Raw genomic sequence first — 26,947 nt, 5'->3', positions numbered from 1 at the left:
TGCACCATAAGAACTTATTTTCTCATAACTGAGACTGTGGGGTGATGGTAGTCCCTCAGAAACAACATGGGGTGCCTGCAGGGGGAGGGCAGAATCAGCAGAAGGCGACAGGACAAGCAAAAGCATTGCTTGTGCTAGCTAATGGAAACCACTAATGGAAACCATTCATTCAACAATTCACTCCTCTCACCATCAACAACCCTAATGCCAACATATACCAGTCTATTCCTAATCACTCTTCACCTCAGAATTGATCTCATACCCCAATTTTTTTATCTTTCCAATTAACTGTCTCCTGGAGGTCAAACACCTCTTTGGTTATAGATTCTATTTTCTGCTGCATGCGTTGGCTCTCCTGCAGTACACACAGGGAAAGGAATAAAAAGAGGAAAAAGAGAAGTAAAGGAAATTACAAGAGGATAGACAGGAGTGAGCAGTTAACTTCAACCAAAGGCAGAGATGAAGGTTCTATAAACAAAGGCATGGAGTTAAGATCCTTTCTTCCATTGGTTAAACAATTTTACTGACAGCATTATGTGTGCTATATTGTGTGCTATATAGTGAATGGAAATGTTCTCTTTGTTTCAAGAACTTCCACAAGGTTAATTCACTTAACAATTCAGATTCATTACCACAGTAATAATACCAAAGTACCTGGCTGCCAAGAAGGTCTATCCCTTAGACAGCCTGCATCAGCTCAAGAACTATGAAGCTTTACTGAAATGTGCAGCAACGGTCCGTGTTGTTAGCTCTTCCTTGACCATGCTGCTTTACACTGCACAAAGAGATTACATGACTGAATGCCTGTGTGTGTGATGTGCCTTTGACCTATGGTGACTTGATGGCACATAACACATAACTTCTTTTCCTACTGCCTTCCACTTTTCCTAGCATTATTGGCTTTTCCAGAAAATCTTGTCTTCTCATGATGTGACCAAAGTGCGATAGCCTCAATTTTGTCATTTTAGCTTCTATGGAGAATTCACACTTGATCTGGGTATTATACATTTAAGAAAACTAAAAACCAAACTTATAGTGTCTCTGCGTACTTTGCCCTCAGTCTATACATTCAAATTGCACTATAGGTATTTCTTATACTTTCAGCTGTCCCTCATTTCTTCAAAACTTATCATAAGAAATCCAAATCCCCATTGCTAGTGCTTTGTAGATGCTTCTGTAGAAAAAACCTTATGGCAGAAATGCATGGATTCCACAAATGATATCAGTTTTCTTCCAGGATGGCTCTAACAATATCCCTCAATGCTAGAAGCCCCTTAAAGTCACAGAAGTAAACAGACACTACAAGGAACTGTATATTATATAATCAGTGGTATATTCTCCACAGAAAAGTCACTGAGAAAAACTGCAATAAGTGTTGGAATTATTCAGAGGTAAGAAGTGAATCATTTCAGTGCTGGCATGGCTTTACAAAATACCAGAAAGACAGATAATTAAGATACATACTAGATTCAAAAGATATTTTCTACTAACCCATATATATTTAGCAGAATTCATCCTTTTTTTACTTGTGAAGCTCATTTGAATGCATGTATGTGATATGTACAAATACACTGCATAGTTTCAGTTGAATAATAAAAATATCTATTTCAATCAAGGTTATTTGAAAAATATACCTCTATTAGTTCATCTCTTTGGCGAAGGCCTTCCTTTAGTTCATCTACCTTATGCTGCAGAACAGAACACATGTGTTTCTGCCTTTCCAATTCCTATATTAAGACAAACATCAATTAATCTTCTCAAGCTTAATATTAAGTGTAACATTCATTCGTCTAGATCAAGATGGATGGCCATGTGAGTCTGTCTGTAGCAGCCGAAAAGAGCATGATTCCAGTAGCACCTATAAGACTAACAAAAATTTGTGGTAGGGTATGAGCTGTGATTCATGAAAACTCATATCCTACCACAAATTTTGTTACTTATAGGTGCTACGGGACTCTTGCTCTTTTCTATTAATTAGTCTAACATACACAAGATTTAGTAATAAAATAAAAGCAAACATGTTAGGAATATCAATATAGCATCTTTTGCTATTAATTTGTGCCCATTATCTTAATTAGTGATGGATGTGTTTAGATGTGTGCACGTTCTGCTCATGTTCCAATACTAATATCTCATTAACAGGAGTAGGTCAACTTTAAACTTTTTTTAAAAAGCCATGTAGTCCTGCGGTACATGTTTTAAACTTAAATGTTTTAAATATATGAATATACAGGATCTGACGACAGTTTACATACAACCAGTATAAGTACACACTGTAGCTTAAGACCTGGTGGACGAGCTCATGGTTGAACTAGGCCCCAAGGATGCTGGCTATATGTTACAGGAAAACCCATTAAGCCAGGCATGTTGGTGATGTAAGCATCCCTATTGCTTGTCCCTAGTATCTGATAATCAGAGGTATACTCCCTCTGCACACAGAGATTCCACAGGCATTTCTGCTTAGAACTTATCTAATGATATTTTGAAATCGTTGTAAGACCAGGGCACCCAAGCCATTCAACATTCATCTCTAGTAGTACATGAATGAAGATGCGCCTGATGTTATAAATATCTATATACTTTGCAAGATTTCCACCAAATAGCGACTACTAACCAGTCTATTAACTGGCCAGAAGTCCATCACTTGATCTCTACCTTAAGTCCTACATTAAATACTTCACAAAATAAAATGGGCTTACACATCCCTTCAATATTCAGGTGAACCGTAAAAGGAAGAGAAAATGAAACCTACCCTGCAGCCTTAATGAACAATTCTCTGCTAAGGCTCATGTCCTGTCCTTCTACTCCAATCTTAACTAGTAATCTGGGGAGTTTATCCACTACTTCCTTGGGAAACAGCTTCACATTTTGAAATTACTCATTGCTATAGTTCACTACCCTGCAGCAAAGACAAGCCTCTTCCTATTAACTAATACAAGGCTGAAGCAAGCAACGTACCAGTGTTCTGTCACAAGATAGACACCTGCATAAGCAACAAGGCTACAAGCTGTCAACAGCTAAATATCATAAAATCTGGCTCTAAGCTATAGGAAAAGCTGAACTGATTGAAATCAATGGGCTTAGACTGAAGTAACGGCATAAGATTGATCTGTAAGAAACACTATGACTATCTCTTGTAATCCACTATACATGGTTATCTATCAGAATTACCTAAATCTAAGTTTAAACTATCTTTTGTGTTTAAAATATTTGTGCGTGTTAATGATACAGGCTTCTCCTCCGTTACTCTTTTTATTTTTAATAATAAACAATCACCCTGAATCCCAAACTTGTCTACTCTTCCACCTTTTTCATTAAACTTGGTCTGTTAGATTTAAAAATATCAGCATGCAGGAGTACGTACAACAATCTTTTTTCATTAGCTAATCAAGGCACACCATCCATTATACAGGGAACACAAACTATACGTACCTTCGATTTGTCTTCATTTTCCCTGTAGTATTCTGCTAACTGCTCTTCTCTTTCCTCAATGACATCCTTCAGAGTATCCACCTGATACATCAAATTGTTTTTCTCATTATCCAGCTGGGCATTAGAAACCATTGCTTTCTTGTATTTCTCTTCTACTTCAGCCAGTGACTCCTAAGTACACAACGGACATAAAGCTATTAAAAATTCATAGTATTCTAAAATAACATTCAGACTGCTTTTTTAATGTTAACAGTTAAGATTTTTTGTTTGCATTATTTCCATGATTGATTCTACCCTACCTTACATCTGTAAAATCCAATTAAGCTTACAGAAACGGCTCCAGAAAACGAAAGTGCAGTCTCATCTTCCATTTTTACAGATGTAAGGTATCTGTCCCATCATTTAATCAAGGTTCTTTTCAGTTAAGACTCTCAGTACACTGTAGCTTTCTAGGTTAATGTTAAATAAACTTCAGTCACTTAAACTTCATTTGGAGGCCATTCCATAATTTTAACACTGTTTCACAAGAAATGGTATCTGCAGATTTGGTTATTTTAAAAGGCTTTTCTTCAGCAAAAAGAATATTTTGCAATAATGAATTCTTAGGAATTATGGAAGAATCATATTGACACAGACAATAAGTTTGCTAGATATTATCTAGCAAATGCAATCCATAAATATATATGAAATAAAATGTATAGAACTCCTATCAGTGTATTCTGATCAACTTTATAATATCTTTATATAATAGTTCACATATACATTTATTCATACTTTGAAAAAAAGGATATAATGGTATGCAGTCTCATGTTCTGTTTGAAATGCACAACAATGAGTGATTTCTATATGCTTTGTTTTCTACAAGATACTGAGAACTATTAGAAATCATCTTCCAATCTACTGCTGTACTACTTTGCTTCAGGAAGCCATCCAGAGAGTTGCCGAATACTCCAAAATGCATCAACGCATTTGGGCTCAGACAGAAAACACAACAGATTAGAAACATCACAAACCAGCAGCATTAACAATTATGAAGGCCCACAGATCTTCTACAAGACATATGCACATAATTAGTTAGTAAGTAAAGGGGAAGTGAAGAATGCAAATGAGAGAGGACTAAAGTGGAAAGGCTTACAAAAGCAGAATGATTAAAATACTAAGCAGAGCAGAAAGGTACACTTGCTGTGGCAAATGGATATTCAGTCTGTATGCTGAAGGAGACAAGAGTCTAGTGCACTAATTAATTTTAAGCATAATCTTTTGTTTTTGTTAGAACAAGAAAATACAACACAAATGATGCAATAGCATAACACAGCAGCATAATTATAAAGAGATAATTAATATAAAAATAATCATACAAGTTGTAATGTACATAGTATGCAATCAGTGAAACTAAAAGTACAGGGAAATTAATCTAGGCTGGAAAATAAAGAGGACATCGCATAAATATGCTTATTAGATACATCCATGCTCCTATATTTTGCAGGAACACACTCACAGAATGGCAAGTATTCTCATATAAGATAAAGAATGACCAAGCTGCCATAATGCATTTTTTCTGAGCTGGAATTGTCCTGTTTATCACTGCCATCCATCTCTTTATTCACTCATCACTGTTTAGTGAACTGGTGTGGATATTTCCAATATTTAGTGATGCAGACAAGTTACTGTATAGAGTTACATAAGTAATTCCTTATGTAGATAAGGGGGGAGTCAACTTGTTTATAAAGTACATAAAGCAATACTGTTCAAGGGAGACATGACTGGTAGCATGAATCAGATCTTGACAACAAAATTAGGTAATCAGCCTCCTAAAGAACAGGATGTTTAAGCTGTTTCAGTAATGCACCATTATTTTTAACCTGTGATCATACTAGTTAAAAACAGGTTTAAACCAGCACCCAAAATGCTCAAAGAGTCAAAAAGTAATGCATATGACAAACAAAATCTAATACAGGTATCTCTGAATGGGGGTGGGAATTCTTTGGTGATCTGGATTCAGACTTGATGGGAAAGTGCCTGGCTACTTGCTGTGCACCTCTGCATGACCTTAGCAACTGCAGCTGGAAGCTAGAGGAAGACAGGCTCACAGCTGGAGCTAGGCACAACAGGAATGGATGCCTGGTTCCTTTTTCAACTTCTTCAACAGCTCATTGGCAGTACTTACCATCTGATGAGAACTTTGAGGCAAAAATTTACATATTTTTAAATTAACACCCAGGTAGATTTAGAAGGAACAACTGAGAATGCTGAATGGCAAAGTGGCAGGAAGAAGAGGACTGGCAGTATCCTGAATTCTGATATAGAAAAGCTTCTCCTCCAAGATGGAGAACGGAGGATCTGCTGATTAGCAGAAATAAGGCTTTAGGGAGAGAGGGTGGCAGCATCCAGTTACATCTCAAAGTAAGGAACTGCCTGGTTATTCAATACGCATTTAAGGAAATGCCTTATCACCATGAACAGACAAATGCAAAGATTAGACTGATTCAGCTTTCTTAGAAGTTTTCCTCATTTAGCAAACCAGTCACATACTACATTTTCATAGGTTTCCTTGCTGCAGATCTGGATGGCAAACAATTGCTAGTAGCAGGGAGAGGCCAACAGTAGCTAGATGATTATCATGCCTTTTACTAAACAATTGTTCAAAAATGTATTTAGTTGGGAGACTCCAGAGCAGGGCTTGTAGAGAACTTTTCTGAAACATTAAACTAAGGTGTTTTTTTTTTGAAGGAAGTGTTTAAGTAAACAAATGGCAAAGAAGCCAACCAAACTGTTTAGATTGAAACTAAATAATATTGTTCATTTAGATGCTAAGAAAAATTATTAGCTGTTAAATATGTACTACACAAAGTCATATTTTCATATTATTTACTAGAATATACCCTGTATTTAACATACCTTGTGTCTATTTCATATATAACACTAAACATAAGTAGATTTAATTAATAGCTACACAAATTATAGGGGCAACCCAGTCCTAAGTGGGGGGTGGAAAGCGCTCAGGGAGAGGACTAAGGCTTATGTAGGCACAACTCGCACTTACACTGCTGGGGTGCTGCCAGCGGGCATGCTTGGCGGCTGGACAGAGGCATAAGTGCAGAGCAAGTGCCTGCACCAGCACTGGAGGGGAGCAGGGCAAGGGGCAGGCTGCGAGTTAGTCAACTTCCAAAGCTGCCCAGGCCCAGGAAAGCCCCCTGCAGTGGTGGAAAGTTACACCATGAAAAAAGGAAGCGTAGCCCATAGGCACCCATTGAATGGGAAAACTCAGGGCCCTGCCTGGCACCCAGCCCTGCCCACGCAGTCTGATGAAGCAGTCAATCCGTGTGCGCCCCCATGGTGGATGAACCCCCCCTCCCCATGCCCTGCCATGGGGACTTAGGGTCAAGCCACACGAGACAAAATATACTCAAATTACACTTGAATTACACTCAAATACAATCTAAATTACAAAATACACTCGAATTACCTGTGTAATTCAAGTGTATTTTGTCTCATGTGGTTTGACCCTTAGAGTGCAAGGTGGGAGAGTGGATACTCATGGTGGCTGGCCACGAGAGCACTGGGGGGCCTTAGTGGAAAGCAGAGAGTACTTTGCACTCAAGGGAAGTGGAGCAAAGTCCAGAATGTCTGACTAACAATAACCACTCAAATCCTCTTTCAGGTTATCTGACTTCAGGGTCCCAGCTTGGGAAGGGGCAAGGGAGCACTGACAGATTAGAAGGAGCTGAGACGGCAGCTACCCCAGCTCGCTGTTTTGTGCCAGCTGCCCCCTAACGCCCAGCCTCTGCAGGTGAGGCTTGCCGGGGGGGGGGGGGGGCAGCGGCAGCACTTGTCTGCCACTGCTCTTGACGCAGTCATGGGGGGGGGCACCAGCTACCCATTTGGGGGCTCTGCTCAGACTCCCTCAGCTGGGGCCCCTCCCAGCAGAGGAGGAAGTGCGACCACAGGTCAGGTTGACTAGGTGTTCATAACTCCCTGTTGATGGAGGGTGCTCAGCCCCTTGACTTTCTCCTTCACAGGATAAAACCATCCTGATGTAGAGCGCTTTCTCACCAGAGGGTCATGCATCACCTGGTTAAGGATTGCACCTGTGACAATAGAGCTGCCGCTGCCCCCAACCATGGACACACTCCCAGAACGTTGCAGACTGGGCTTGGCTTTGGACCGGGCTGGGTCTCTTGCCACACATGTATCTGTTTCCCTTGCAAGCAGGTCGCAACTCATCAGGGAGACCAAGGAGCATGGCTGTTCCAGCTCCCGGTGATTCTCCTGAGTGCCATTCAGATCCAGCTTAGGGAGCAGTTCCGCAAGGCAGCCCACATCTCAACCTCGCCCCTGCGAGGGCAGGATGAGGAATGGATTTTGCAGCTCTGACTGCTGCGCAAACTGCCTTTGCTTCCTTTCCTGCCGAGGGACACTGGAAAGACACATGTCCAGACAACCTCTTCACCTTTTCCAGTTTAATAAAATGTGTAGAAAAACAACGAACTGCCTGTCTGTTTGCTTGCCTGATGTCATTAGCCTCCCCCTCTGCAACTCCCCGTTTGTATGTCTTTTCACACATCAGCAAATCATTCCTGGATTAGGGCTGGGGTGGATGGGGTTGGCTCAGCTGCCAGAAGGAGCAGGTGTCCAGTGGCACCTTGGGGCCCCATCCAGCATCCCTGCTCCTTCCCCCCCTCAATGTAATTTCAGGCAGTGGGGTGGGAATTGTAGTATGGCCTGTGTATGTCTGGCAGGGCAGGGGAGGCCCCACATTCTCTGACAGACCGAGCTGCTGGCATCTGATAAGCCAGGCAGATGACTGCTGCATGCGGGGGAAGGGGGGGTTGCTGCTGGGAGGTGGAAGATGTGGAGCGACATTTTGGGATCTCTGGGGCTCCTCCTACAGGAGGCTGGACCACCCTCCTTTTTGCTGTTTGTGGAGCCATGGATGACTTGGGAAATCTGGTGCGGGGGGTGGGGTGGATGACAGCCCCCAAAGCAGTTTCTCTGGTCTTGCAGGCCGTCAGTCCACTCTGGAGGGCATCACCCTCCAGAGCATGGCTCTCGAGGTCCAACCTGCATTCTCCTCACATCTTTGTAATGCATTGATGTGCTGAAATAGTGCCACTGCAAGTCCATGGGTGTTTGTCACTCTCATCACCTCCAATGGGCCTTCTGACCTTTCGTGTGGTTTCCAATGGGCATTCCTGTCATTCATTGAAGAACCTGCCTCTCCGGGACCTGGGGGCTGATCCCAAGTGCTGAAGGCTGCAAGTGTGACCCACACCAGGACCTGCCGCCTTTCTGGGCTCACTTTTCAGGAAGGGGGTCATCTTCCTTGGGGCACCAGCGATGGGAGTGGTGGAGGTTGCAAGCGAGTGGTGTTTCCCCTGCCAGCCTGCTCCTTGATGGGAAAGGAGTTGGACGAGCACCTCGTCTGCACCGTCAGTGCCCTCCCCATGGGGCATGGCTCCTCTCAGGCAAGCACCTCTATTGGGGCGTGGCAAGCCCGATTGTGGGGGTCTCTCTCTGTGGGGCGGGGGCATGGCAGCTGGGGATGGGAAACGTGGCCCGGGACTGGCTACGCCTTCCTCTGCCACTCACAGTGCTGTTAACTGCTGCTGTCCTGCAACTGGTCGATCCTGGAGGTGTTGCCTGGGCAACGACAGCGCATTCACTCCTGAATGCACCTTGCCGGGCTTGGCTGGCTGGCCCAGCTCTCCCAGGAAAGTCCTTAGGAATCATACGAGCGACACTGCAATTATACTGATGCACGGCCACAGGCGTGAGATGGGGCACTAGGATTGCACTGATAGTCCATTACAAGATTTGTAGGTTAGGCACATGCTTCAAAAGAAAACGAAGAGCTGTGTTAGTAAAGCTCTGTTAGTGAAACTGGCAAGAACTCCATCACCAACATATTACCACAGTGAATGCATGCTTGGGATGAACCCTGATACCTTTAGTTCTTTAAGGCCCTGCATGTATCTCCCTTCTACATCTTGTATCTGGTCCTTAAGGTCATAGATATCCTGCAGGACATAGGAATGAACCACTGTATAAGAACATTGCAAAGTACTTACTATTATACTGTGAAATTAAAACAAAAATAAATTGCCTTGGCTTACGTTTCATTAGAACAAATTATGTAAGCGTTTAATCCTGATTTTCTAATTTGATAAGATGTGCATTTTTGTGTAATCTTTGCTACAAATAAATGGCCAACATTTATTATGTTTGTAAATTTTAAGTGTTCATTGCCTAAATTTCTACCCTAAAAGTTACTGACCAAAAAAAAGAAAGAGCAGAGCTCCAAACTTCAATTATAAATTACTTTACTGTTCTATACTATAACAATTACTATTATGTGGTCTTAGTATTACACTGAAAATTATCTACTAACCATGGTGAACTAGAACCACCTCTAGATAACTTATAGCTTGTGTCCTTCTCCCCTTAAAGTACGGTAAGTATTAGAACACTGATCAATAACCATTCTAGAGGAAAAAATATGAAATTGCTTTTCTATTTACAAATTTTAAAATTTTACTCTGGAAAAATATTAAGTTTGTGGCAAGTTCCCAACAAAAATAAAAGCAGCCATAGCGGATGTGAAGGAGTAGTAGGAAATACGCCTGCCATATCACACCGTCATGTTTATGGGGTGAAAGGCAATTTTTATCTCAAATTACTGCAGGCAGACAAGTTTAGACTGACCCTTTGAAAACGGGAAGACTCTGGATAAGCCCAAATGGCCATATGACTAAAACACTAAGTGGCAACAAAGAGAGTTTTTAAATCCAGCTCAGGCATCAGAAAACGTCCTTATCACAACAGGGGAATAATTGATCAGTCAGATCTTGGCAGGAAGAGCACAATCAAATGAATAGAATTCTGATTAGGTCCACAAAGATCCTTCCAAGCTGGATGCAAAAAATCAGCTTGGTTTGGCAACATGCACCAAGGGAGAGGAATGGGAGAAGGAAGCCTGAATCTTGTGTCCAGACTCAGGAGGAACAGTCTTTGTTACAGTTCCGTTGCCTTGAGCCTATTTCTCAGGGGAGAAATGCTGAGGTAAATTAATGGTCAGTTTAAGATTAGCAAAATATTCTCTTTTTGGTTTCTTTTTAGTAACCTGCAATATCTGTAGCTGTGCTCTGATTAATTCCTATTTATCTCTGTTAGGTTTATGTAGCCTTTAAAGATATTTGGTGGGTACTGACTCTCTTAACACCTGTGCACCTAGACACTTGTTCCGGAATACAAGGAACTAGCCATGCTAGAGGGACAATTAAGCTATGCGAAGAAAGAAGTTTCATACTCTCATACTCATACCCCAGAGACTCTGGGCATTTAAGGGGAGCTATGAGATAGAACACCATCAGTGGCAGTAGATTACTCAAGAGGAGAGCCTCAGGAATAGGGATTTCTAAAAGGAGTAGGGACACCCATACACAATCACAAATTGCTCACTCTCTGGAGAGAGGCAAAGGGAGCTGAGAAGGTGACATTGTAACAGTGGTCTAGTTTTTGGCAAAATTCTGAGTTTTTTTCCTCCTCTCAGTGATCATATGGACATCTGAAGAAAGTAGTTCCATATGCCAAAAGGGATTCTGAACTTGTTTTTCTCGGATGGCAACCCCACCGCTATGCAGGAAAATATACTGAAACCAAAGAGAATATCAAAAACCAAGCCCTTGGCTATACAAGAAGTTGATCTTTAGTTCCTGATCCTCAGTCCTATTTCAAGCCTCTTTGCATTCTCAACCAAAGTTTGCTCACCCGCAATTCACTTAATGAGGTATCAGGATCCACCAAACTGCCAGTATCCCCACTTCCTCGTCTAGATGAATTTCCACTCAAAGGAGTTGCTGAATTGCGAGATGATGGCTGGAAAAAAAAAGACATGTTAGAATTCCTACATAGTTACCCCAGATGTGTTTTTCTAAATTCCTTGATACAATACATTCATGGCTTTGTGACCTTTTCAGGGTTGGATTATCCCCCAGCTGAATCTCATGGATCCACTGCATTAGCAGTGGTACTTTCCTCCATTAAGAGAAGATTGCTTCCACCATTTCCACTAACAGAATGGATCCAAAACCCTTTTTGCAGGGTGCTTAGATCAGCAGTTAAGGTGTACAGAACTTCTTTATAATTAGTTTTTCAGGCAAAGATAGGTCATGGATTCATCACGTTATCATTTAAACTACAATCTGAAAATTCAAGTTAATATACAAATGAGCAATATCAACAAAAAATATTCACACTAATGTACATGCTGTACATATATTTTAGGTTTCCAAGGAATATGAAATAAATCACAGAACATGTTCTGAAGGTATTTAAAACACAATTAAGCCATATATAAGCAAAGCAAACAATCATAGAAAATACTATCAAGAAACAAGGAACATCAGTGATCCAAAGTCCTATTACATGTGCTTGTGGAAACTAAATAAGTAATGAGCATAGGAGAGATTGGGGAACACTGCTGTCTGACAGCCAAATAAAGCCCTGCTATGCATTTGCAGATATCCCAACATCCATCTTTAAATAGTCATCCATTTGTAGAATTCAGTAAGCTTTAAATTTATCCGCCATTAAAAAACTGCCCAGTCAGTTTAAAAACTCACCCTTACATAGAAGTCAGAATACTGCTTATCACATTTCTCTTCCTGCTGGAAAAAAAGACATACTTGTATATTAAATATGAACCATTTATTTGTTTTACAAATCTGGATACTGAGATGCTTCTTAATCCAAGGAAACACAAAACGAGATCATCAGCATTAAATTGCTCAAGTGATTATAAATAGAAGATTCTCCTCCCTGCATTTTTTCCTACATGAACATAGAACTTGCTTGTAATTTGTTACACAGAATAGCAGACAGTCCCATACACGTGATACTGTCCTACAAATCAGTATCATAAACACTTAAATTATATTTTTAGAACAGCCTTTTATGAAGCTTATTACCACACATCATTACATACACTAAATCCATGAAATATTGCAGTAATAAAATGATTTTAAATGATTTTTTAATTTAAAAACAAAAAAGAAGAAAAAACAACAAACCCCAAACATAAACTGCTATAAGAGGTCTCCAAATATCTAAAAATAAGTTAACTTGCAATTGTTTTCTATACGTGATATGTTAAAATGTTGGTAAGTTTATAAGATGCTCAATCCAAGGAGCATTGGGAAGTAGGCTTTTGTCTTTCCAATGCTGTAACATAAGTCTTTCAGCAACTGTAAGGACATGGAGGGTCCATTTCTGTTGACTATCCATTAAGTTCAATGAGACAGGCAAATAATTTGAAAGTACATAAACATCCTAAAAAATAAACGAGAATTCTAATACAAAACTAGTATCAGTAATGACTTACTCCCAAAAGGATTGAATAACTGGACAGGTCCAATATGAATTGCAACACTAACAACTGGTCACTGCACTTAATCTTCTACTAAAAAGTGCTGTGTTGTCCAATATACCCTGAACATAATTTTTTGCTAAATAAGTTGCAGCTTAATATCCACAGAAGCAACAGGTATAAGGCTTAAAGCCATGACTAGGGCTGTACACGGGTGGGTAGATTTGGTATACCCCCAAATCCGAAGAGGCAAGCCGCTTTGCCTGGAGCCAGCTGGCTCCTCTGCCGCTGCACCGCCGCCCAAGCCTGCGGGGTGGTGGGGAAGGCCGAAGCCACCGCCTCCGGCCCTTCCTGCCTCTCAAATGGCCACGGCGTGGCGGCGCCACGGCGGCCATTTGAGGGCAGGAAGGGCCGGAGGTGGCAGCTCCGGCTTTCCCCACCACCCCGCAGGCTCGGGTGGCAGCGCAGCGGCGGCAGCAGAGGAGCCGGCCTGGAGCCACTGCAAGGTAGGTGGCGGGGGAGGTGGGGGGTTAATGTTTAAAGGGCCCTGCTGCTGCTTGCAAGAGCGGCGGGGCCCTTTAAACAAGCCCCGAAGCTTTCCGAAGCATTTCCGAATGCTTCGGAAAGCTTTGCCTCGGTATTCTGAAGCGGGGCCAGCATGCTGGCCCTGCTTCGGGGAATACCAAAGCATTCCGAAGCGCACAGCCCTAGTCATGACCTATTTCTTTTGCAGAACTGGATGATCTATCTCACTACTATTTTATTCCTCTCTAAGACTCTGCATATCATCTTTATTAACCGACATCAAATATTTATAAAAAAAATTGTAGGTTTCATTTGCAATAAGAGTTTCCAAAAGTGGAGGAGATTCTGAAGCACTCAAGTTGCAGGGCCATATTTGAACACAACAGATGTTGCAATTGTAAATACTGCCATTCAACAAAAGTAGGGCAAATCATATCTAGACCTCACCTGAGAAAATGACAAGAATTCATTATCATGACCTATCAATTGATCTTCTAAAGTAAAAAATCACCCTGTCTGTCCAAGCCTGCCATAAAAAAAACATTTTCTCACAATTTTTAATCTGGATTGCCCCATAATGTTAGTTTAGCATATTAGAATGGGTCAAATGGATATTGTTGTAAAATTATGTGCTATGCTTCTCTAGCTGTAGCGATTGCAGGAGGAACAGAATGCTTTTTAACATAAGTAGATCCTGATGTGTTCCATTTTAAAAAGTGGCACCAAACAAGAAGCCTTCAAGAGAGCCCAAAATGGATAATCCAATTTAGAGGAACAATCCCAATAATTTGTACAAACTAACATCAGGAAAATCAAATCTCCCTTCATTAATTGAAAGTTGCATCCTTTTTAAAGAAACCCCATATAAATTTCTGAAACAAAGTATTAATTTTATGAATATCTCTACAAGGGATACAAAAAAGAATTGCACACAAAACAGTAATGAAATTAAATGGCATCGCTTCTTGGGCTCATCATGCAAATCTCCTCTCATTTTCAATATTTGCAATTACAATTCAGGAAGACAAATCATCCTTCTACTTTTAATAATCTAGTTGAGATAGTGCTTTGCATTTAGTTGTAAAACAAGAAGAATGTTCTGAACTAATAAAAACATTAAAAGCTTGAGGCTGGCAGCTACCTTGCATTATGTGCACCCAGACCAGGATATAGGTGGCTAGGCATGCGCAGGGGCTTTTCTGCCTGCACATTCCAATAGTAGCTCCCATGCTCCCCAAAAAGTCATCCCAGAAGACTGAGGATCCTATGGCACAATATTCCAGAAGGCATGAGAGAATACCACCAGAAGGGAAAGAAAAATCAGCAACACACAAATGAGCACAGGCCTCTAGATCTTGCTCACAATTAAGAACTGTGCTTTGGCAGAAACAGACAGACACTAGGCTTGTTGGTAAACAATCTAGAGTTATTCTACAAGGCATGAATCTGATTGCCCTGAGCACAAAATTTTATTTTCAGGAGAATTATTCTTAGTATTTTTAGTTGAAGACTCTTGGCTCTATCTAAGCTATCTTAATCAGAGCCTTCAGACTATATTACCCTTCTCTTGCCAAATGCATTTCTTAATAAAGAATGGGACTTGATATTCTTATGGTTCAGGGATTGGATGTGCATCACAAGCTTTATTGCTCTTTTCTTCTCATACACAGAATATGAGTTCCTGGGAACAAGAGGAAAATTTTGGGGAATAACACGCCCCCCTCCCGCCAATTTGAAGCTCTTTTTTAAATTTTTCCAGCAGAAAATTTGGAAGAAATTGTGGCATGCTCCTAAAAAGAAACTCCTATGAAATATTTTTCCCATTTAGAATGAGTAAAATGCTTCTGAAGGCAATGTTTTTCACATTCAAAATGTATAGCATAAAAAAGTCTGAAGACTGGGACATTTGAGGAAACACTGAAAAAAAAATTCTTATACTATTGACATAATACTTTCAAGATGTTTTGTTTAAATATAAATAATTTTGGCAACAATTAATATATTCTAATGTGTTTAATAATTCATTATTAGAGAGTTCAACGTTTTCAATGTTATAAAGTCTAGCTTAAAGTCTAAACATTCTCAGAGTCCTATTGTGACTGACAGTTTCTGACAAATTACAGAATTTTTTTCCTACCTTCAACTTTTTCTTTTTCCTACTTCTCAGAAGGTAAAAATTAAAGATACATCTACTGGGGTAGCATATGGTACAGCACTGCTAGTATTGGGTATACTTGCAAGTTTTCTTATAGAAAATGAAAATATGTATACTTTTTAATTTAAAAAATTCCAAATAGTATAATTTTATATATTGACCAAATTATAAACAATAATATTAAATCAGTAAAAGTAGCTATGCATTTGGTAGGGAAGCATTGTGCACACCAATTTTCCCCAAATTGTCTACTCTCCCCCCCCCCAAAAAAAAAACCAGGAAAAAAGCTTGTCTTCTCCCCAATAGCTTCTAGATTTCTGGAAATTTTACATCTGTACTCACACATGAACTGACCCTGCCAGCCTTGACTCAGAACTGCAGCACTGTGCTTTCTGTGCTGAATCCTCACTAGGGTTAACAGTGAATCAGGATTTGAAACCATGAAAAAGCACACAATTAAGTTAGGAGTGTCATATGCCTCCTGCTCATCATATATAGCATTTTTTTTTTATCTATGCCCATAATTATTCTTAGTTTACCATAGTGAAACTAACCCCACTCCCCTACTGTACCACTCTGGGAGAAAAAGTATTCTGCCACATGAACATAAGAGTAGTCTTGCTGGATCAGACCAGAAGTCCATCTAGTCCAGCCTCCTGTTTCACACAGTGGCCAATCAGCTGCCCTTGGAGGGCCAGCAAACAGGGTACAGAAGTCAAGGCCTTCCCCAACACAAAAAAATTGTTCACAGAGAAAAAGCTTTAAAAGATTTAGCGGAGTAATTACTCTAAATGATCTAAAACCCAGTAATTCAATGGTAAATACCAACAGGCTAGCTGTCAACATTTCACAGTGAAAAAATAGAGCCATTGAGAAATCCCTATTTTTATACCAAGGACCACTACTTTAGCACACCCTTCCTTTAATTACACATTGTGGAATGGTTTTTGTCTGCCTTCTGCATTCACTTATTCTGCAACTGCTTCAGGAGCAAGGTGTGACAAATAAGCTGTACGTGGGTATTTTTAAAGGATTTATAAAATGCTTATAGCTGGATCCTATGCATGTTACTCACAAATATGTATGCTCAGGATTTTATGTACAATACTATAACATTAACAGAAGCAACTCCCTACATTCCCCTGTATCTAGTTTAAAAGAACTTAGCCATACAAGTAGGGTACTGTATTTTAAACCAGTAACTTCTGTAACCGTATAAAGTTCTGCACAGCTGGCAACAAAATATATTACCAAGTCATGTTTGCTACTAAAGCCAAACGCTAGGAGAATGCTGGCACCACTTCTCAAAGAAAAAAAAGATACATTAGTAAAACAGTGATGACATCAGCACAATGCTAATCACACTCACACTGTTCAAGTCTGGAATGCTGACATCATCCAAGTCAGAAACAATGCTTCCCCTACGATTCGAACGGCTAAAATAATCAGCTGCAGTTTCACTATGATCTGAAAAGTCAGTTGACTTCAATGACAAAAAACAAATGGAGAAAAAAATGAGTTGAAAACATTTCAATTCCAAATCAGAATATTCCTACCAAAGATACAGCTATGTTTGAAATTAACATTATTGCTACATTGTGGCAACACTGGAAAATTGTAAGCATCCTTTGAATATAACCACAGAAAACAACAAAATTGGCAAAGAAGATGAGACAAAGACAAAAAAGAACAAAAATAGGGGCACATTGAATTTAAATGAGACATTGAGCCATGTTATTCTTATTTCTCTGTTAAAATTAGTTTAAGGAATCTTTCTTTTGCTAAATAAGGTTTACTATTCAGTAGGGAGAGCTTAAATTCTTCATGCCAGTGGTTTTTAGACTGTATTTGTGAAACCTGGGGTTCCATACAGAGATTGCAAAGGGGTAACCATGCAAGTCTATTTTAGCAAAATAAAACAAAAAAGTGGTATGTTAAAGACTTGCAACAATTATTTCAATATGAGTTTTTGAGAGTTAGAGCCCACTTCAGATAATATGTGAAGAGAAAACTGTTACGTGAAATCTTGGGTCTCCCCTTTAACTTTCCACATAAGATCTCCTGGTACAATTTTCTCTTCACGTATCTATCTGAAGAAGTGGGCTAACTCACAACAGCACATACTGAAATATGCTGTTAGTCCTAAAGGTGCCACTGGAGTTTTGTTTTATTTTGCATACTGAGAAACTGCTTAATTGTCATTACCGATATTATTTAAATCAATTGATTAATTAAATTTGTATTCTACTCTCCCCGCAAATGGGCTCAGAGTGGATCACAACAGTATAAAATATACAATAATAAACCTTGGCACCATAAATATAAAATCAGCAATTAGTAATACAGTGTGTAAGACAGCACTTATTCCACTACCCATTCAGCCTAAACAAACCTGTGGGCAGGGTGGCCAGTTATAGATGGATACCGACCTTCCATGGATACCAACCTTCCCATGCATGTGTGAGCTGGAGAACAAATGAATGAAGCATGCTGATGGCACTGCCATGAGGGCCTTTGGTGTAGGGGGAAAATCAAAACACATAGCTACCCTTCTCCCATGGCAGGGCTGCTTTCCTTTTCGGCATCTAAACCTCTGTATTTACATACACTACCAACCTACATCATCACTGTTACTTCAGTTCTGTTGCCCTACTTTTCTAGATAAAGGACCAGTACATGTTGCCTTGCCTTCAACAGCCAGCTGCCTTCAGTTCTCTACCTAAAGAACCTCAAACGCTTTCTTGGCCTCAAGTGCTAGGGTGGAAGAAGATCTCTCATGCTGGGACCACAGGCTTAAGATACAGAACCTCTGATGGTCACATACAGCTTCACTTGAAGCACATACAGCAGTCATGATAGCAATTTTTTGCCAGTATGATCAAGCTCTATATGTTTTAAAAATTGTAACAAGATTCTTATCATTTTAAACTTGCTTCTTAGTCACATTAGGTATTACATTAGGCAGGACTTTTTTTCAGGGGGAATGTGGTAGAATGGAGTTCCGGCACCTCTTGAAAATACTTGGAAATAGTGCTTGAAAATGTGTTTCTTTCTCATTTCCCTCTTGAGAGTTCCGCCACCTCTTTCCCCAGAAAAAAACCCTGACATTAGGAGGTTTGTGAATGGACCTCTTGCAATGGTAGTTTTTTTAAAAAAAAAGACAAAAGAGCAACCCACTGAGGAGGGATTCCAATTAGAGCTATAATATTCCTTTTAAAATATCTTTTCTCTTATCCCGTGCAATGTTTTACCAAACTTAACAGGCCCTCAGAAGTTGCTATTTGCTCCATGTGGGGAGGGCAGGGAATACAAGCCCGTATGAGGCAAACATCAACAGGAGGGGCAAAGTTAAAGCCTTATTTAGACAACGCCAAGGAGAAGAGTTAATATCCCTTTCCCTGTGCCCCAATCTGAATCCTCCTCCAGCAACTATTTGCACACAGCAACTATGAAAATGTAGGAGATTTACACCTCTCCTGATGAAATGCTTTGTTTGTCCCTAAGGCTCAACTTTAAATTGCCCTGCCCAGCTCTGGTTTAGTTATGTACGTGATCCCTGCTCACTCATTTCCTGCTATCTGTAATCGATCGGTAATTATTTCCATCACATAACTCTCCTACTTGTTCTCTCTCTTTTCCAATGCATGTGGGGGTGGGGGGAAGCTTAACTGTCACACTCCTACGCACTTTGAGCAAGGTTTCTAAAGTATGGTTGCTACATGTAATGTAAGCACCAGTGGTGCTGAAAGAAGGATCCTATTAATATTGTCACCTTCGCTGCAAGAAGTGTCATCACAGAGAACTTACTACTTAATTATTTTTCCTAGCATTTCTTACATGACCACAAACAAGAGCGAGTTTGGTATAGTGGTTAAGAGCGATGGGACTCTAATCTGGAGAGCCGGGTTTGATTCCCCACTCCTCCACTTGAAGCCAGCTGGGTGACCTTGGGTCAGTCACAGCTCTCAGGAGCTCTCTCAGCCCCACCTACCTCACAGGGTGATTTTTGTGGGGATAATAATGACATACTTTGTAAACCGCTCTGATTGGGTGTTGTCCTGAAGAGCAGTATATAAATCTAATGTTGTTGTTGTTGTTAAGAAAAACTACCTCCTAGTTACCAGACTTACTGAAACACTACCACAACATTCATTGTTATTAGTAATCATAAACATCAAGAATATTACAAAATCTACACGCCTGTATGTGTTTCAATAACAGAATGGTGAAATTAGACAGTTACTGAACATTATCTGGGAATTCTAAGTTTACTTATGGGACAAAGTCACACATATATGGTATTAACTTGAAAAGAAGATGACTCTGAATGGAAGTTGACCTCATAAAAATATCACACACAATATATTTTTTACTGGATATAACTTTAACTTGTATGCAGATTTAAGATGGCCCCCTCCTTGGGGGGGGGGGATGGTATACCTGGGGAGGTGAACAGTCTTGCATTTGCGTAAATACAGAAATTTGTTAACACCAGTATCATCACTCTGTGCAAGAAACATTTTCTCCATGCCTTGAGCACATACTTTTTACTAATAGTAAAACAGGTTTCAGTATGATGGGTGGGCTTTTACTACAGGATACCAGACCAACACATACACATTTCTAAGCTGTGAGATACAAATGCCATGCAACTCCACTTTATGTGATAATAAAACAGAAGAAAACTACTTTATATATGCACACAATGTGAACACTGCCAATTAATTTATTAATTTGCAATCAGGACTATAGTCTTTCATGTGCTATAAGCCGATGTTATTAGAACATAGCAAACACATGATACAAATCATGCAACCCAGCTCACCACACTATCCCTCCGCCCTCGCATGGCACGATCAGATGACACAGTGCTCCCTGCTTCATCATCTGTAAACTATAAGATTCAAATACAGGTAATTAACTAAGTTTCAGTTAGATAAGCATTTGACTGGATTAAGATTAATTATTTGTATATGTTAGTAACTAATGTGCATACTAAAAATATGTAAATCAACTCAATGTGCTGAGAAATGATATCTTCACAACACCCCGAGGGCATACTTACTTAACAAAACCACCACGATAGGTAGAATGTATATACAGAGACAGTTTCATAGGACAAGGACTGGGGATCGGGATACAGAGTGTATCTCTGTGTACTTTGCACAGAGATAAAACACACTTTTTGCGGGATCCCTGTCAATGAGCACCAGGCTACTCAATAGTAGAAATGGAGTGGAAGTTGTACCTTGATTGCAATAGTGTCTCCAAGGATGGTTCTTTCTTTTTCCTCTTAGGAGTTAAAGAAAGTAAGCTAATTCCAATGTTTACTTTCAGAGTACAAATAACTTGTCCTTTCTGATGTAATGTCCCAAACACTGTCACTTGCAGCAAGATTTGTGCGTGCTGGAGGTCAAGCACAACACAGATCTTCAGAAGGGCCAACTTGACTGACTGGAAGAGATTCTTGGTGGTTCACTTGTACACAAGAGTAAGATGTCAGACAGCTTAAGCAAGAATGATTTAGACAAGATCCTTCTCTGACTGAAAACAGCATAGGGCATAACAAAGCATGCCACACTTTTAAAGGGAATGGCAGGACTGCATGCACTTCCCAAATCCCCATCCAGATTGTCAAAAAAGTGAGTTCAGGGTAGACAGAGTGAACAGGGGTAAGGAAAGTACCAAAAATGTTCAATTTCCCATAACTGTTTGGTGCCAAAGGCGGGGAGAAGGTTGAAAAGAGGTCCCATTACACTTTTTGGTGGAGTTTCAGTGCATGAAAAATGTATGCAGGTAAGGAAGTATCATGTCCAAAGAGTATAGCTGGGAAGGAGACACAACAGATTATGGCTTCATGAGCATACAACAAAAAGTAATCCAAGATGCTATTACAGCACCAGCTCCTGACACAGTCTGTACAGAAAATGAAAATTGTTTAAGAAGGTAAGTTACACTCCCTTTTTTACCCAACCTTAGTAAACTGACTCAAGGACCGGTACAAAACAAACACTAGGGACAATTTGTTTCATACTTATTAACACATTTTCTAATTTCCATGGTGATTTTGCTGGACATTTTATGCCTATTATCTTTAAAGTTTGATTACATACTTCAGATGCTAACATTCAAAAAGAGCTTTTTGTGAAAGTAAAATGTTCACAGGTCTCCAGAGCAATTTTTATTTTTGCTTAACTCTAATTACATGCACTTCTTAGTGATCTACAACCCATACATTGCTCAGTAGAAAGGTTAATGCAAAGGAATAAAACAGGAGAATGTTAGTCAAAAGTGGAAAAACTTCAAAACATGCAAACAAACAAAGCCTCTCACCACTGGACTACTTCGAGCTGAACTTGCCCGTGAAGAATAACTGTATTCAGAAGGCTAAAACCAAAGTTGCAAAGGAAGGGAAAGGGAAGTGTTTGATTTGTCAGCTACTGAAATTTTCAAAAAATATTTTGTAAACACCAGAAGAAAACCCTGTAAACTCACAGTATAACAGCTATGTGAGTTATGCAATCCGTCACCATACAATGATGCCTGGAGAACAAAGAAAACATTTGGTATACTTTTGGAGAATAAAGGTCATATCTGCTTGTCCTTTTGAGCATTCCTCTACCATGCAATTCAACTGCACCTTTACAAAATGCAAGTACACTTGCCTAAAAGTATGATTTTTTCTGAAGTGTCAACTCTCATAGTGTAAGCCTGCATCCTGTAACAGCTGGTTATTTGGTCACACATCTTTTAAAAAATCTTGCCATATCAAAATCTGACAGCATGATAGCATCCCAATATTTGTTTTATTTATATGTAACTCTCACACATAACCAAGTTGAAAGTGAAATACATTTTTCTTGCTAGTTTTCACAAACACACAATTAACTCAATCCAATCAATTATCTTAGAACACAAATTTATACTCAAGATTCCAAGCTTATACCTAAGATTCTTTCCCATCCTTTTTACTGAAAAGCTGCAGAGATCTTACAGAGAATGCAAACAGCCTTTGCTTATCCCTCCAAAAAGTGCTGTAATTTGGACACACAAAAACTAGCTCTCAAGCAGTAGCAATGTGCTTGTTACCCATACATACTGGGATGGAGATTGTCTTATTTTTAAGCAGCAGAAACACTGTATACATTTAATGCCACACTTTTAAAAAGCAGCACTGTTAAAGGTGTGAAATAATTGCATTTTCCTTGTATATTTCTTTCCTGACTTCAACATGGAAGACAATATGTAGTCCATTTGCTAAAATTCTGACAACCCAAAGCTAATGAACCATCCTAGTTCCAATTATTAACTGCTTCAGGAAAAGTAAAAAAACAGAGGGCAGCTTAAGCCTACCAAGCCATTTACCTAGCCATACAGAGTCTCCTGCTCTTTTTACGATTTTAACTATTTTAATGTAAATGTTTTAAATATAAGAATTCCTGCGGTTCCCAGAGAACTATATACATTTTAAGATAAGATTTTAAATGCTAAATGTATTTTTTAATGTCTTTTATGTATTTTTTACGCTGGATTTTATTGATTGATAAGGATGTATTGTCATTGTTATGGTCTCTGACCGCAAATAAATTCATTCATTCATTCATTCATTCAGGTCTCATCTTCCAAGGGTTTGATTTTAAAAGTCATTATTTTCTTAGGAAGCTTTTGTCCAGCAGACATTCAAACTGGATCCCAACATGGTAGATTTTTGTTGCACCACTACAGTAGACAGTCCTTAACTGACTTCACCCTTCTTAAACCTTTATCAGCTTTAAGAGCACCTAGCAACTGAAGGCTTTCTCATTTATCTTCATGGACAAAAACCTTCATTTGTTAAGACTTCTGTAAAAGGCACATAGCAAGTCCACTGGGGAAAAGGCAGGGTCAGCACTACCACCCATTTCCTGTTCCCCACTTTTCCTTAGGGCTTTGACTCTTCCATCTACACCTTGAATTTATTGCCTTCTTCCTCCAGTCACCCTACCTTTCTTAGAGCCCAACGGCAAGTAACGTGGCCAAAGATCCATCCCATGGCCACCACTGCCATTTTAGAAGCATCTGTAGTTTTTCAAAAAAATTGCTACAAGGCCCTGATCTGGGGGACTGCATGTAGCATGGTAGCCCTAGAAGCTCTTGCTTCTCCCCCTGCTGCACCTTCTTCAGGGGCTGTTGTTTTGGGGGAGAGATCTCCAGGGCTGCCATGCCCCACATACACTTCCAGGTTCTCACAGCAATTTTTAAAAAAATATAAATACTTCTAAAATGGTGCTGGCACTGGGATAGGTCTGTGGCCACTGTCCCTTAGCTTTCCTACTCCCTGGAACTTCTTCCTACTGAGTTTCCTGTCCTTGTCCATACAGTTCTTCCTCTGAAAAGGTCTGTGTGAGGGTTTTTTCATCAGACTGTTGAGCCTTTGTTCCAAATCATAAAACAAGTATGATTTAAACTTTCTAACACTGTCATCAGGTAGAATGGGTAGATGCATTCCAGATCACTCAGTTGCTGCCAGAGAGGTTGTGTCACTAGAACTACAAAATTCATCAGTGCACTTAGACAGACAAGCTAGGAAAAATCTACAATATGTTCTTCATGTGTAATTCTTTATTTTCTCCTTTGCAAAATAAGCATTCACCATGCCTTTGAGATTGTCCTCATATCATTCTTTAAAAGCAGCAGAGACACTACAAAGACGTGCAGCCACAATCTATGGTATATGACGTGAATCCTAACTATTCTGACAGACTCCACAAGAATTAAAGCTGCTGCAATGCAGCCCATATAGGTCACCTGTAAAAGCAATATAGCCCTGGTTGCAAATCTGATGTGCCCGCAATGTATACATGTAGGCTACAGCTGGGGAGACTGGGTGCAATGGGACATGTGTCAGCATCCAAAATCCTACTCACAGGCCAGCAGAAGAAGAAATGAAGCCCAAGTACCATGCACATATAAAATTAGCAAAGACTGAAGCACAGAAGGCCTAGTGTAAGCATTTCCCACTTGACAGAAAAGCTGTCTGTCTAACATGCCTTGATTTTTTCACAATTGTATCATCATCAAAAAACAGCCTGCAGTTTTCATAAGCATTGACTTGCCCCCAAGATACTTTTTAGATATTCTCCATCTTTAGAGGTTCCTGTACACTTAAAGAGTTTCCAGCACCATGCTCTCAAGCCCAAATATTCTTAAGAATGCAAGTTTAAGGCAACCATGCAGATCTGCATACGAACCAAACTGGCACTTCTTATTAAACCAGCTTTTACATCTGGAGACACCTACAGAAAAGAGTTGGGTTTTGTTTAAGCTTCACAGAACTTTACTAATCTAAATATAAATTATTACATTATGTTGTACTAACCCTGTAACTCTTAGTTGTTGCCAGGGGATCACTGTAGAGAGAAGATGACTGTGACAATAATAAGATATTGTATTACTTTTGACTTTGTACAAATGAAGTGCACAGTTCACATGAAACTTATAAAAACAAGTGTTAGTACTGTCACAAGCGTGGTAATAAAAACATTCAAAGGAATAACTCAAACTGACAAATATATCAGACTAAAATTCCTTCAGTCAATTAAACAGGATGTGCCATTCTCAGAGTTAATGAATTATGGTAGCTCTACTTCTGCAAAATGAGTATGCTGTCTAAAAACCAAGATCCTCACAATATTAATCACAGCTCAGAAATCTTATTAGCCCTAAGTCTTTTGAATCATGTAAAGAATACTGACTCTGCAGATCGGCATACATTAAAAGCATGTTGTAATTTCCAATACCAGAATATGAAGGAATTCTATATGCATAAACAAATTGTGCCATGACCTGGATAGCCCAGGCAAGTCCAAGCCCCTCAGATCTCGGAAGTGAAGTAGGGTCAGCCTTGATTAATAACTGGATGGGAGTAGGGCTGTGCACGGGTGGGTAGATTCGGTATTCCCACTTCAGGTTTACCCAAAGCGGGAAACAGATTCGGAATACCCCGAAATCCAAAGCGGCTTGATTCGGGGTTTGGGAATCGCTTTGGTATGCTCCGTGAAGATTCGGAGCATACTGAAGCGAGGGGGGAACTCCCCAGCCCCATCCTTCCTGGGGCAACCCCTCCACCTCCCACCCACCCCGGGGAGACCCCCCCCCTGCCCTGGGGAGATCCCTCCAACCCCCACCCACTTACCTGGGTTATCAGCTGGGCGGCAGCGGCAGCACAAGGCTACGTGGCCTGGAGCCAGCCAGCTCCTCTGCCACCACCCGAGCCTGCAAGGTGGTGGGGAAGGCCAGAGCCGCCGCCTCTGGCCCTTCCTGCCCCTCAAATGGCCACGGCATGCCGGCTCTGCGGCGGCCATTTGAGGAGCAGGAAGGGCTTTCTCCGCCTCCTCCAGCCCTTCCTGCCCCTTAAATGGCCGCTGCGGCGCTGGCACGCCGCGGCCATTTGAGGGGCAGGAAGGGCCAGAGGAGGCGGCTCTGGCCTTCCCCACCACCCCACAGGCTTGGGCGACAGTGCAGTGGTGGCAGAGGAGCCGGCCTGGAGCCACCACAAGGTAGGTGGTGAGGTAGGTGGGGGTTAATGTTTAAAGGGCCCCGCCGCTTTAAACAAGCCCCGAAGCTTTCCGAAGCATTTCCAAATGCTTCGGAAAGCTTTGCTTCGGTATTCTGGGGAACACCGAAGCATTCCGAATCGGGTTGTAAAGTTACCCAAAACAAAACCCGAAGCGCACAGCCCTAGATGGGAGAGCTCCAAAGACCAGAGTTGCTGAGGCAGGCAATGGCAAATCACCTCTGTTAGTTTCTTGCTTAGAAACTCCAAGTAGGGGTTGCCATAAGTCAGCTATAACCTGAAGGCACTTTACACCAAACACAAACATATTGTGGCTTCTTTGCTCCCACCACCTCTCCAAGGCAGCTCCTCTTGAAATCCTGCTTTCAGAATTGTGGAATACTTGGAAGAAGTCTCCAGTGAGCATTTGAATTAAAAACGGCAATGGAGAAGTTTGCTAACTGTATCATTAGAACATGCGGGCAACTTCAATCAAGCAGTATTATAAAATAGTAGATGCAGGTCTGAACTCATAAGCTAGAGATATTCCAAACTCTAATTAAATTCACACGATAGTAATGGATGCAGAACAAAAGGAAGCAGTAGATATTTTGGAGTCTAGTATGTTCCAAACAATCAAGCAAACAATTTCTGCTACAGTGATGTTAGTGATCATGCTCCAAGTCTTAATTAAGAAAAGGTCCTCTCAAAGTATTTCGTTCTTTGAACAAATTAAATCAAACAAACCCGAGGGTGGTAAGTAGAAAGTGGTTTGCTATGTCTAAGGCTGCTGTAATTTCTTTGGTCATGGTAAAATCCACTCTGTCAAAAGAAATTGAATATATACACTTAAACGCATTGCACTTTGCTCCAATAGTCAACACATATGTAATGTTCTAAAAGACTGATGTAACATTAAATTATAGAGAATAGGTCT

General features: G+C 40.4%; 1 protein-coding gene across 5 annotated transcripts in view; it reads right to left on the bottom strand.

Moving 5' to 3' along the window:
• The window catches only part of LRRFIP2 (LRR binding FLII interacting protein 2), a 72,159-nt gene that overhangs the window by 8,829 nt on the left and 36,383 nt on the right, over positions 1–26,947 (bottom strand). The window contains exons 8-20 of one of the 5 annotated variants that reach the window (XM_054991050.1): positions 26,758–26,832; positions 24,835–24,882; positions 24,707–24,751; positions 21,972–22,019; positions 21,810–21,863; positions 20,302–20,370; positions 16,846–16,959; positions 12,054–12,098; positions 11,200–11,307; positions 9,378–9,449; positions 3,433–3,603; positions 1,635–1,727; positions 263–355 (exon numbers count right to left, since the gene is read on the bottom strand). In XM_054991050.1, the coding sequence (XP_054847025.1) occupies positions 263–355; positions 1,635–1,727; positions 3,433–3,603; positions 9,378–9,449; positions 11,200–11,307; positions 12,054–12,098; positions 16,846–16,959; positions 20,302–20,370; positions 21,810–21,863; positions 21,972–22,019; positions 24,707–24,751; positions 24,835–24,882; positions 26,758–26,832 (1,035 nt within the window). The remainder of the gene's footprint in view (positions 1–262; positions 356–1,634; positions 1,728–3,432; positions 3,604–9,377; positions 9,450–11,199; positions 11,308–12,053; positions 12,099–16,845; positions 16,960–20,301; positions 20,371–21,809; positions 21,864–21,971; positions 22,020–24,706; positions 24,752–24,834; positions 24,883–26,757; positions 26,833–26,947) is intronic. The other 4 variants (XM_054991051.1, XM_054991052.1, XM_054991053.1 and 1 more) reach the window with 4 other exon arrangements.

The sequence above is a fragment of the Eublepharis macularius genome, chromosome 11, assembly GCF_028583425.1.
Source record: "Eublepharis macularius isolate TG4126 chromosome 11, MPM_Emac_v1.0, whole genome shotgun sequence".
Lineage (NCBI taxonomy): Eukaryota > Metazoa > Chordata > Lepidosauria > Squamata > Eublepharidae > Eublepharis > Eublepharis macularius.
This window is presented reverse-complemented; position numbering and strand designations above follow the sequence as displayed.